This window comes from Camelus dromedarius, chromosome 17 (assembly GCF_036321535.1).
Source record: "Camelus dromedarius isolate mCamDro1 chromosome 17, mCamDro1.pat, whole genome shotgun sequence".
Lineage (NCBI taxonomy): Eukaryota > Metazoa > Chordata > Mammalia > Artiodactyla > Camelidae > Camelus > Camelus dromedarius.
The window spans coordinates 38732268-38745975 of record NC_087452.1 but is presented as its reverse complement, the minus strand read 5'-3'; the positions used below and the strand labels follow the sequence as shown (position 1 = coordinate 38745975).

Here is a 13708-nt window from a genome sequence, read left to right as displayed (position 1 = left end):
CATTCAAGATAAAAACTGTATCAGTTCTATCGAGTTACTAGTACTGCAAACTAGTGAAACCCACATTCATTTTATAAAAATATTTAAAAATATTTGCAATGCTTAGATGAAGGTGACACTGAGTTATGAACTGTTACATGCATATGTGTATCCGTGTGAGTGTGTGCACACACAGGTTGGCAGCAGCCTGAGAGGTGGCAGGATCTTACCTGCTGCTGTGGAAGTCTGAGAACAGAGACCACACCCCCTCAACAGTTCTTCCCTTTGTGAAAATGCACTTTGTATTCCAAAAGATGAAAAAAATTTGATACGAGTAGGGAGAGGCTCATCCTCGTGTTCCCCACAATGCCTGGTAAGGGCTTTACACACTGCAGGGTTTTGATGTTTGTGAATTCAGGTTATGCACCAGTATGAGACAGTCTGGACTTAAATAAGAGATCTGACCACTGCTCAAAAAAGAATGGCCTGGAGTCTCTGCTTCTAGAAAGGTGGGGCTGAAGTACTTTCTCCTACTCCCACTAAATACAACTACAAACCATGGACATTATACATAAAACAAACATAAGAAGTCTCTGGAAGGCAAAGAGAAGAAGGCAGACTGGCAGGGACCTTGGGACCTGAGGAATGAAACGCTGTGAGTTCCCAAGGTTTTCTTTTTGCTTCATATATCCCAATCTTGGTGCTGGAGAAGCTGACAACCTGGAAATACCAATGGGCATAGGGAAAAAAAAAAACCCAACAACAACAACGAAAAGCTGTGTCTCTCTGGCCAAACCAGGAAAGGTACAACCCAGCAAAACAGAAAACTCTTAGACAAAAATGTTCAACTCCAGCCAAATACCACAGAAAAAAGCTGCAGTTATTACATACCCACCAGCAAAGGCCGAGTGAAGAGCCTTGACTTCTACTTTTACCTGGTGGTAAAGAGGTGCCCCATCCTCAACTCCCAGCCCTCCTGGGGTAATGTCAGAGAAGACCAAGTGCAGAGCTACGGGCGGCAATGAGCCAACATCTCCTGCTGCACCACTGGGGAGAAGGAATCCCCATCTCTGCCCAGGAATAATGAGCAGCCCCTGCCTTTCAGGGAGTCAAAAGAGGCCACATGGCAGTAGTGAGATAGAACCCCCACTTCTGCTGCTAGCACAGTGTCAACAAGGGCCAATTAAAACAAAAGATTTAAATAAGAGACAGAGTCTCATAATATAATGCCCAAAGTGCCCAGGTTTCAACAGAAAATCACTGGCCACAGTAAGAATCAGGAAAATCTCAACTTGAGTAAGAAGAAACAATCAACTGATGCCAACATCAAAACGACACAGATGACAGAATTAGCTGGCAGATTTTAAATCAGCCATCATAAAAATGTTTCAATGAGCAATTACAAACATACTTGAAACAAATTAAAAACTGATTCTCAACAAAGAAATGGAAGATACAAAGAACCAAAGATATAAAGAACCAAATGGAGTTTTAGAATTAAAAATACATTAACTGATATAAAAAACTCAATGGATGAGCTCAACAGTAAAATGGAGGGGACAGAAGGATGAATCAGTAAACTTGAAGACAGAACATAAAAATTACCTAATTTGAACAATCCGAGAGAAACTAGATTGAACTGTGCAGAGCTTCACAGACTGTGGGACTTTAACAAATGATCCATTCATGTCACTGGAGTCCTGGAGGAGAGCAGAGGGCAGGACTAAAAAGGTATTCAAAGAAATAATGTCAAAACTTCCCAAATCTGGCAAAATTCATAAGCCAATAGATTCAAAAAGCAGAATAAATCCCAGAAAGGGTAAACTCAAAGAAATCCATGCCAACACACGTAATAGTCAAACTTAAGAAAACTAAAGACAGAAAAAAAAATCTTGAAAGCAGCAAGAAACAATACCTTGCCTATGGAAGAAAAACAATTCAAATGACAGCATATTTCTCATAGAAATCATGGAGGCCAAAAGGAAGTACATTTTTCAAGGGCTAAAAGAGAAGAACTGCCAACCCAGGATTCTGTATTTTCAGCAGAAGTATCCTTCAAGAATGAAGGCAAAATGAAAATATACTCAGATGAAGAAATCCTGAAAGAATATATTGCCAGCACACCTGCTCTAAAAGAATGGCTAAAGGAGGCTCACTAAACAGGGAGACAAAAAAAAAAAAAAAAAAAAAAAAAAAAAAAAGATAAGAGAGGAAATTTTGGAACATCAGCAAGGAAGAAAAAACAACAGAACTCCAGAAATTTTTCTGAAGTTTTTCCCAGAAAACACGGGAAAAACCCAATAGACTATCCTTCACTTTATGAATTTTTAAAACTATGATGATTGAAGCAATAATTATCACATGTTTGATGTGGTTCTCAATGTATATAAAGGAAATACAAGACAATTATAAATGGGAGAGGGTACAGAAATGGAAATAGGTAGAGTTTCTACATTTTACTTGAAATGGTAAAATATGGAGACCAGGAGACTATAAGATACACACACATACACAAATACATATATGTATATGTCTATACACTGGAGCAACCACTGAAAAGGCTACATGAAGATACACATTCAAAAACAGTATAAATAAATGAAAATGGAATTCTTAAAAATGTCTGAATTACTCACAGGAATGCAGGGAAAAGAAAATAATTTTAAAAATCAGAATAAACAGAAAACAAAGAATAAAAGAGCAGACTTAAACCCTGATATATCAATGATTACATTAAATGGTCTGAATATACAATTAAAGACAGAAAAGAATAGAATGGATAAAACACATGACCCAATTATACACTTTCTACGAGAAACTTCAAATTTTAAAATACAGACAGCTTGAAAGTAAATAACTAGAAAAAAAATACCATGTAAACATTAATCAAAAGAAAGAGTGAATTATATTAGTATCAGATAAAGTAGACTTCAGAGCAAAGGAAATTTCCACGGATGGAAAGAGAAGAACATTACATAGTGATAAAAGAATAAATCTCCCAAGAGGACATAAAAATAAATGTGTATGTGCCAAAAAACAGAGATCCAAAATATGCAAAGTAAAACTAATAAAGTGAAAGGAGAAACAGACAAATCCTCCACAGTTACAGTTGAAGACTTCAACATCCCTCTCTCAAAACTGACAGAACTAGAGAGAAAATCATCAAAGATACAGATCTCAACAAACTATCAACCAAAGTATGTAATCAACATTTATAGAACATTGTCCAACAACAGAATTCCTTTCAAGCAGCCATAAAACAAATCTCAACAAATTTAAAAGAATTCATACAGAGTACATTCTGTGATCATAATGTAGTCAAAATGGAAATTAGTAACAGAAAGGTAATGGAAACCTCCAAATATTTAAAAATTAAACAACACACTTTAAAATAGTCCATGGGTCAAAAAGGAAGTCTCAAGGAAAATTTAAAAATATAATGAACCTAATGAAAAGAAAAATATCAAAATTTGTGGGACACAGTTAAAGCAGTGCTGAGAGGGAAACTTACAGCACTACATGCTAACATTAGAAAAGAGGAAAAGTCTCAAAACAGTAATTTAAGCTCACATGTTAAGAAACTAGAAAAAGAGGAGAAACAAATAAAGCAGGCAGGATAATACAGTAGAAATCAATGAAAACAGAAAAGCAATAGAGAAAATCAATGAAATAAAATGTTGGTCCTTTGAAAAGATAAATAAAATTGACAAACCTCTACCAAAAGTGACAAAGGAAAAAATGAGAGAAGAGACAAATTACCATTATCAAGAATCAAACAGGGGATATCACTACAGACATTAAAAGAATCATATGGGAATGCTACAAACAACCCTACATATACACATCTGACAACATAGGTGAAATGGCTCAATTCCTCAAAAAGCACAAACTACCACAATTCACCCAATATGAAATAGGTAATTTAAATAGTCTGTAACTAAATTTCCTACTAAGAAAATTTCATTTGTAATTTTAAAACTTGTGAAAAGGAAATACCCAGGTTCAGATGGTTTCACTGGAGAATTCTACCAAACATTTAAAAAAGAATTAACATCAATTTTGCACAATCTCTTCCAAAAAAAAGAGAAGAGGAAGGAACAATTCCAAATTTATTTTATGAAGCTAATATTACCCTGATATCAAAACTAGACAAAGACAGTAGAAAAACAGAAAACTATAGACCAATAACCCTCCTGAATTTACATGCAAAAATCCTTAACAAAATATTAGCAACTAAAATTCAGTGATATAATAAAAAGAATTAGGCACCATAACCAAGTGGGATTTATCCCAGGATGCAAGGCTGGCTTAATGTTCAACAATCTATCAATACAATCCATCATATTAAAGTGCTAAATAGGAAAAGTCACACAATTATGTCAATTAATGCAAAAAGGACATCTGACAAAATTCAACACCCATTCATGAAGAAACTCTTAGCAAAATAGGAACAGCGGAGAACTTTCTCAACCTGATAAAGAGCATCTACAAAAAGCCTACAACCATCATACTTAAGGGTAAAAGACTGAATTCTTTCTCTTCAAAGTCAGGAACAAAGATGTCTGCTCTCACGTATACTACTATTAAACACAGTACTGGATGTTCTACCCAGTGCATTAAGGCAAGAAACTGAAATAAAAGGCATAAATAGGAAAGGAAGAAACAAAATTACTCTTACCTGCAGATGACATAATTGTCTACATGGAAAATTCCAAAGAGTCTACAAAAAGTCTAAAATGAATGAGTTCAATAAGGTTGTAGAATATAAGATCAACATACAAAAATCAATTGTTTTTCTACATGCCAGCAACAAACACATAGAAGCCAAAATTAAACATAAAAATAACATTTATAATCATCTAAAAAAATGACCTCAATAAAGCTATATTCTTCAAAATGCAATAATTAGGTGTAAACTAACAAAACATGTATAGGAGTTGTATGCTGAAAACTACAAAACACTGCTGAAAGAAATCAAAGAAGTCCTAAATAAATGAGGAGATATACCATGTTTACGGATCGGAAGACTCAACATAGTAAAGATGTCATTTCTTCCCCAAAGTGACATACGGGTTTAATACAATTCCTGTAAAAATATCAGTAAGATAGTTTGTAGACATAGATAAGATTATTCTAAAATTTATATGGAAAGGCAAAGAAACAAACAGTTAAAGCAAGTTTGAAAAACAATAAAGTGGATGGAACCATGCTATCCTATTTCAAGACTTACCATATAGCTACAATAACCAAGATTGTGTGGTATAGACACTCAGATCAACGAAACAGATTGGAGAACCCAGAAACAAACCTACACAAGAACAGCCAAATGATTTTTGACAATGGTGCAAAAGCAGTAAAATGGAAGGATAGTCTCTTCAACAAATGGTGCTTAAGCAGTGAACATAAGAAAGCAAGCAAGCAAGTAAGCAAGCAAGCAGGCAGGAAAGATAGAAAGGAAGAAGGAAAGAAAGGAGGGAGGGAGGGACAGAAGGAGGGAACTAATAAAAAAAAAAGTTTTACAACTAATAAAAATGTTTCCACACTGTCTACTTGTGCACCCTTCCATAGCTCAGCTAGTAGAGCGGAAAACTGCAGATGTAATAACCCTCTACTTGGACAGGAAAAGAGGTTTAAATAAATGAAAAATTTTAAAAACATAAACTGAAGTAGTAATCAAATACAGCATCCTAGTTACCATCAGATTTTATTAAAATTATATTTTAATCTGCCTCCCTCATTTCCTAAATCCTCTTCTCAACATCTATTTATAAACTGCTCAAGTCAAAGATTATCCCTGTTCTACCTGCGAAGACTGTACCTAGCTGGAGGGCACTCCTGTTCCCACTGGTTTCTTTGCGCCTGTACCCTTAACTCTCTCCCAAATCTCTACCACAAATACACCTCCTCCTCCCTCAAAAAGGGAGAGAGAAAGGGCATTAAACTACCAGGCCTTGCAAAATAGTAATTAAGCAAAACAAGATTCACTTGGCACGCAAATATTCAAACCAAGAGTTTCCCATAAGGCATATGACCCACTCCTCAAATACACAATACAAAAGACAAAGTTGAGTTATGTCACCCTTACTGAATTTACCTTCAGCTGCAGGCCTTGAGAACTGGTTACCCAATTTGTAGTTCATGAAAGCACCTTTGTTCCACGTTGCTTGGGAATGGAGTAGGGAGGTGGGGAGAGGTCAACTTTGTCATTTGTTAGGAGCCAAAAAGAGTAGGGGAACTGAATTTTTTTTTTTAATTGAGGTATATAGTCACTTTACAATGTTGTGTCAATTTTTGGTGTACAGCACAAAGGGGACTGAATTTGATAGTGACTAATATTATGTGCCAGGCACTGTGCTAGGAAGGAACTTTTACACTGACAGTTATTTAATGCTCATAACCATCTATGGGGTAGGCATAATCTACACTGGACACATGGGAAAACTGTAGCTCCAAGGCTTACATGGTAAAGTCAGTATTCCAACCAAAATTTCCTTACTCAAAATATTGGGATGCCTATGATCTTTCCACTACACTGTTTCTCTAAATCCAATCTTTGGGATTACAGCTACTCTGTTTCTCTAAAACAATTCCTTCCCCTAAAAGCACTAATACTTAGAACTAATCAGAGACCTGTTAATCAAAGGAGCCAAGGCCTAGAGTTATACTAGTTACAGCTGCTCCTTACTCGTTGTATTACTTTGGATAAGTCAATTTTCCTCTCTGACCATCAGTCACTTTTGGATGTGGCTGCTATCTGAGGTTCCTTCCAAGAATAAAAAACTTTGGGACCCCAAGATGTCCTCTGTGTTGTAAACACAAACACTTAGAGCTATAACAACATTGTCTAAAACGTATTTTCCAGAGCAAACAATTATGTCAATTTAATTCTATTTAGCAATATTAAAGCATTTTCAATTATTTACATTTTCATTTTACTAAAATTATCTGTATCGGGATTAATTCCTTTCTTTGTAAAATCTAATGAAGATTTACCCTAACCATTATCTGAGCTTTATTTCTTTTCTGACCATGTCACAAATTTCACCAGTTACTTTTCACCACTGGGAATATGCTTTTGTGGCTTTGATTTCTACAAACCTAGTTTTTCCTGGAGTGCTTAATCTTGGCTCTGGAGGTCCACATGTAATCCTATAACGGACACAAACGTACATCACCTACATCTGATGTTCAGAAAAGCTGGCCAAGTGCACCCAGTTTTGGTAAACCAAGTCTTAGAATATCGTCACGCTAAGAGAAGTTTGCTATCAAAATTTAACAACACTCTGACGTGACGTTCGTAGGTAATTAAGGAAATAATCACCCCTTCTTTCATTTGGACACACCCCGTCTCCTCCCACTGGGGGCAGCACTCGACCCGCTGAGGGTTCCTGCAGGCGCGCACCTCAGATCTTCCCGTAGTCCGGAGAGCAGCGGCAAAAGAGACTGAGGACTCCAGGAAGCCGGCGGCAGAACGGACCGAGGACTCCGGGAAGCCCCACGAAGCCCGGTGTTGCCTAACTGGGCCTGAGGGCGGGGCGGGGCGGGGCGGGGCGGGCCCGGGGCCGCCTCCACCTCCAGGTCCGCCCTGCGCCACACCCGACCCCGCCTGCTCTCAGCTAACGGACCGCGACTCCCACTTCAGCCCGCCTTCGCCCGCCTGCTCTCACCTCACCCTGACCGCGGCCTTGCAGTCGGTGCCCTCCCGCCGCGGCGCGCCGCCCACCGCCTCCTTCACACCCTTAGCCCATCAGGCTGGCCCGGACCGGTCTCCGGCGGCCCAGGAGCAGGTAGGCGGCGGTGCGCATGCGCAAACCTTGACCAGCCCTTACCCCACCATTGGCTGCTGCTGAGCGACACCTACACTCGAATTGACCAATCCTGGTGCTCCTCCGCTGCGGGGTCCGACGGAGTCGTGAATGAGGAGCTTCTTAAAGGGCTGCGACCCAAATGTAGAAGGGGCGTGGCTGGGGCGCGCCTCCCGACTTACCTCTTGTCTCCCGGCTCTCACCTGCTTGAGTCTGAGGTCCAAGCCTGTAACTCCTACGTCCAGAGGTACGAGGAGACTTCGCGGTTTAAGACTGATTCCTGCCGGGATTCTGGACGGGACTGACGTGTGGAGACAGGGAAGTTCCGCGTGACGGCGCGACACGCCCGGGGCGTGGGTTCAGCTGTGGCTGGGCTGGAGGCCCGAGAAAGGCAAACCAAAGAGCATAGCCTCCTGCCAGCCTGGATGCGGTGCCAAAGTCCGACCCTGGAGGAACACAGCCCAGTCTGGGGGCGGACATACTCACAGATGGATGGCTGGCTGAAGGGAAATTGGGAAGCAGACTTCATCTATTTATTCATTCAACAAATTTTAAACACCTGCTGCGTGCCAGACATTACTGCAGGCACTGGGGACACAGAGAGGAAATACTGACACTAAAAACTATGTTAGTGAGGAGAGCAGACTGAAAGCACCCATCCCACAATATACAACACGTATTTAAATACAAACTGAGCTATGTGCTCTTCTGAGAGGAGTACGGTTTTCAAGAGAATTTACAGGAGCTTCTGTTCTGGACTTGGGGGTCCAAGGAGGCTTCCCTGAGAACATGACACTGGATGATTAGTAACTAACTAGGCAGAGGGGAGAAGAATGTTTTTGACAGAGGGAACAGTATATATAAAGAACTTTGTGTGGACTGCAGCAGGGCTCCTTTGAAAAATGAAAAGCAACCCAGTGTAGGAGGTAGAGAGGGGAGGTGGATGGGGAGTTGATAGGGACAGAGTTTCAGTTGGGGAAGATGAAAACGTTTAGGAAATGGATGGTGGTGATGGTTGCACAACAATGTAAATATACTAAGTGTCACGGAACTGTACACATGAAAATGGTTAAAATGGTAAATTTTATGTTATGTATATTTTGCCACCAAAAAGGAAAAAGAAGAAACTCAGTTTAGAGAGTAAATGAGTTGAGTGAGATCCAGTAGTGAGAATGGAAGAGGTAAGACTATGTAGGATCTTGGAAGCCATGGTAGAGTTTAGGACAGAGGGAAACTGATTAAATTTGCATTTGGTAAAATTCACTTTGGCTGCTGATGTTAAGATCAAAGTGGAGAAGGCACATGGAAGCTGTGGTGGGATCAGTTGGGAAGCCAATGCAGTTGTCTGGGTAAGAGAGGATGAAGCTGGAGCCTAGGCTGGAGCAATGGTGATGAGAAAGAGAATTGGGTAGTCTGTAGAGAAATGTAGGGAAAAATCAACAGGAGGACTTGGTGATGAGTTGGATATGAAAGTGTGATGAAGTAGCTTCAAGGATGGTGCCACTGTTCAGCCTTGAATGAATGGACGGGTAGTGGAGGGATTCATAGTTATGTAGAACCTGGAAGAGGATCTAATTTTGGAGAGAAGATTGATCACTAGTTCTACCTTAGACAAGTTGAATTTGAGACACCTTTGAGACTTCGGGTTGGGATGTCAATGTAGGCAGTTAAATATACAGGTTGCAGTTCAATGTAAAGGTCTGGGCTGGACATTGACTTTTGAAAGTCCTCACCACAAGGGTGGAAATTGAAGCAGGTCTTACATGGCCAGAGAAGAAATTACAAAATGACAACAGAAGAGATATAGAGTCCAAAATGACCTCCAGCAATCCCCACCTCCTGGTATTCACACCTTCATGTAGTTCCCTCCCACTGTGAGTCAGGGTTGGCCTGTTGACAAATGATCATGAGGCTAGGTCATCAAAGGCACAAAGGAGAAAAATGAGGAGATTTGGCTGGTAAAGGAGATTGAAAACTGCAATGTACGTGCCAGGAAAAGAAGCCAGGACTCCCTCTCTAAGTACATTCACATGGTTGGATGAAGACCTGTACTTCTCACCACAGGTCATGAAATACAAGACTCTGGCCTAAATAGGGAGGGGAAAATTGGTGCTAGACTCAGAAAAACCCAGAGCTTTCAAATGTGGAGACTTGGGCTCTCAGAACCTGGAATGTGAGTGCTTTAGAACAGGGCCTCGCACCCTCTAACTGGTACAGTTGGTGTAGCTCAGGCATCACAATGGGTTGAGCAACAGGAGTTAGATGTGGTACCTATAGTCCCAGCCCTCCTCTCCAATTATTGGTCCCTTTGGCTCTGGATCAGGGCCACCACTCAGAGAAATGAAGCTCTGGAAGGCAAAATTGCCCTGAGACCCCTTTTGGGGTTCCAAAGGTCTTTCCAAGGTCTACCTCCTAAACAAAGTGGTTACTTCTCACTCTACACTACAGGGAAAGCCAACCTTGTTCCCACGGTCACTATGTATGGACTAGACAAGAGAGAAGACAACCACTTCAGAGTTTTAGTGGTTGCCAGCAGTAACAGTGTGGCCCAGGAGGTTGGCACAGCTTCCTCCCCGTATCTTGCAGTAAACCAACTCTGCCATGTGGTGCACAGGCAGTGTAGGATAGTGGTTATGAGTGAGAGTTCAAAAGCCAGACTGCCTCTGTTCAGATACTGGTTTTCCCCTTAGGAACTATTAGACCCTGGGCAAGTTACTTAACTGTTTTCTCAACTGTAAAAAGGAGAAAATAATAGTGCTTTTTAGGGTTGTAAATCTGATAGGCATTATTATTGCCCAAAGGAAAAATAGGCCTATATGCGAGTTTCTCCCTCAGCAAAGAGTAAAGCTGACACCAGTGTTTCCCTTGGGCCTGCAGGGTTCGACTTGGCAGGAGGCAATGCCCAGGGTTCACGCTCTAGACACAGGTCTGGAGGCACCAGAGTGATGTCAAAAGAGTTGCGGACTTGAAGCTAGATATCCAGGTTCCTTGATTCCTGTGGGACCCAGGCAAGGTGCTCCCGCAGACTGGCAGTGCCCTGAGCTGAGGCCGAGCCCCGCCCCTGAGGTTAGCTGTCCAGACTGCGCAAACGCAAAAGATCCACAAACAGCTCCAGCGCCCCAGGGGCGGGGCCTCGGAGGGACGCTGAGCACCACTCTTGCGCACCCAATCACAAGTGACGTTCCGCCTGTTTCCCGCCCCATGGATGGGCGGGCCCAGTCAACGTCGAGAGCGTAAACTTACCTATCGTGGGCTCTTGCTGTGGCCGTAGCGCGTCTGGAGCTGCTGGCTGGCTCAGGTTTAGGTTCGCAGAGGTCTGTTGGACCTAAGGCCGTGTTGCAACCTGGCTTCCCGGGATGTCTGTGGCCTTCGTACCGGACTGGCTGAGAGGCAAGGCGGAAGTCAATCAGGAGACGATCCAGCGGGTGAGCGCTAACGCGGGCTGTAGAGATCCCAAAAGGCTGAGGGTGCTAGAAGCTTCCTGGAGCAGCTGAGACTGGTCTTGTGCGTAGAGTGACTCGCAGGGGGATGGAATGAGATGGGAATGAAGTCAGCAAAGGCGCTGGAGCTGGAAAGCCTAGCATTGGGGCGGGGGTGGGGAGGGAGGGCATTGGTCCCTGCCGTCCTGATGTCGTGCTTCACTCACCGTTTTTGTCTGACCTTTCAGCTCCTGGAGGAGAATGATCAGCTGATCCGCTGTATCATGGAATGTCAGAATAAAGGCCGGGCAAATGAGTGCGTCCAGTAAGTCCCCTCCCTATGCCTCTGACTTTTAAGTGGAGGGGAAGCCAGTGAGATGATGCAGCAGCTGATGTGATAAAGGAGTCTTGGGCGATTAATCGCAGATGAGGCTTAGTTATAGTAAGTGTGCATTGAACATGGGAAGTGTCTTGTCCCTTCTTTAAGTTCAGCTACTGGGGAATCAGTACCAAAACAGATACCAGCTCTGTTTTCATGGAGTTTACATTCTAGACTCTAGAATCATACAATTAGGCACATACTAATAAGTGCTTTGAATAAGAATAAAACAGGGTAAGTGGGGAGAAGAGTGCTAATTTACACAGGATGTGACATTTGAGTATATGTGTTAGGTGATGGAGGCAGCTAGGCAGATATGTGAATCAGAGAAAGCATCAGGTGGAAAAGCCCCCAGGCTGGAGCCTGCTGGATATCTTCAAGTCACAGTAAGGAGGCCACTGTGGCCAGAACTCAGTGAGTAAAGGGAAAGTGGTTAGAGATGAGATCAGAGAGGGTAACTGGAGGCCCTGATCATGTAGTGCCTCATAGGCCACCAGAAGGGCTTAGGTTTACTCATAATGAGATGGGAGCCTTTGGAGGGTTTTGAACAGAAGTATGATATGATCTTGACTTAAATTTTAGTGATCACTCAGGCTGCTATGTGGAGAATTCGAGTCAGGGTGCAGAGCCAGAGCTGGGAAACCAGGAGACTGTTCCAATACAGTAGTCTAAGCAAGAATAGATTGTGGCCTGGACTAGAGAGGTAGCTGTGGAAGTGAGAAGAGAGAACAGGTAAGATTCTGGATCTGTTTTCCTTGCAAATGTTAAATAAGATGGTTGATAACATTGAGTCATCCAATCAGTGGATGAGCCATTCACTAGAGTGGGTAAATTCTTTTCCAGTTTTTTGTTCATGTTCAGTAAAAACAAGCCTCTAATTTTTACCTGTTTTTCACCCATAGGTACCAGCATGTGTTACACAGAAATCTCATTTATTTGGCCACCATCGCAGATGCCAATCCAACAGGTGCTTCAAAAGCAATGGAATAATCTTCCAGTTGGTTGGCTATTGTAAGAAAACTGAATATAATCTACTTCCTATGAAATGGAGACAGGATCTTTACCAACTCAACTGCTTAAAACATGAATGAAACCTCTGTGGCTCTTTTAAAAATGAGAAAATGTGCAGAAAGCTACTAAATTAACTGTATTCTCAGTGTAAATATTTAAGTTAATAATTAAGTGGACTCCCTCAATTAAGTTGACTCCAGATGTCCTCCTTCCTGAAATAGGTGTGTTTGGACAACAAAGACATGGGCATCTTCAAGTCTGCCTTTTTAGTTTCAACCTGAAGAGGAAACTGAGCAGGTGTTGGGCAATCAGCAGGAACTGGCAAGACTCTGGACTGAAACCCTGCCAAATGGACGTGTAACTGTGTGCTCCCTCCTACCAGTTTGTGGTTGTGGACCCCCGACTGCTCTTTTCAGGTTACTTTGAAATAAAGCTTTCCTATCCACAGAAGACTGATACTGAGGTATAGAAATTTTCATGTAATAAGCCTTTGGTTTTTGAGAAAAACTGTAAGAAGTTAAAAATTTATGTAATACCACCATTATTCTGGCTAACAAAATTAATAGTAATTCTTAATTATTATCTAACATCATCTAATAATAGAAGATATGACAGGGGAGGAAAAATATGTTTTTCCTTCTATCCTTTTGTCAGCTGAGGCTTTATAACAAAAGACAGATTAACAAAAGAAAAGCATATATATTTAAGTCTTCCCTGACATGGGAGCCTTCATAAGGAAATGAACTCCCCCAAAAAACCAGTTGAACCTGAGGGGTTTTATACTAGGTTTGATGAAAAGTAGAAACTCATGGGGGAAATGTGATAGGACAAAAGGGTATGAGATGAGAGTAGTAAATGGGGGTAAACTTGGCAAGGCCTTTTCGTTCAAAATCTCAAGTGTCCCTCTGGTTATAGGGAGGGCACCTCATATATGAGGGTCTCATGACCAACTTCATGGGAGAAAGTCAGAGTTCTTACAGCATCTGCCATTTCTTAGACTCCTTCAGCTTAAAATATTCAATACACCAAGGTATTTGGAGCTCCGTATTTTGGAGCATCCCCTGAATCCCAATAATGTTCTTTTGTCACAAAACATCTTTTTGTTGATGTGTCTG

At 41.5% G+C, this 13708-nt stretch overlaps 2 protein-coding genes across 14 annotated transcripts in view; one reads left to right on the top strand and one right to left on the bottom strand.

Annotated features, from left to right (window-relative positions):
• Positions 1-11147, bottom strand: part of SEC22C (SEC22 homolog C, vesicle trafficking protein) — a 31569-nt gene extending 20422 nt beyond the window's left edge. For 2 of the 13 annotated variants that reach the window (XM_064496672.1, XM_064496678.1), the window contains exons 1-3: positions 11028-11147; positions 7382-8230; positions 7078-7128 (exon numbers count right to left, since the gene is read on the bottom strand). The gene's annotated coding sequence lies outside the window, so the exon portion shown is untranslated. The other 11 variants (XR_010384899.1, XM_064496669.1, XM_064496671.1 and 8 more) reach the window with 9 other exon arrangements.
• SS18L2 (SS18 like 2) lies at positions 11070-13043 on the top strand. The gene is made up of 4 exons (XM_031470068.2): positions 11070-11209; positions 11452-11528; positions 12485-12593; positions 12815-13043. Exons 1-3 carry the CDS (start codon positions 11141-11143, stop codon positions 12570-12572), a joined length of 234 nt encoding a protein of 77 aa, XP_031325928.1. The 5' UTR covers positions 11070-11140; the 3' UTR covers positions 12573-12593; positions 12815-13043.
• The last annotated feature ends 665 nt before the right edge of the window (positions 13044-13708 follow it).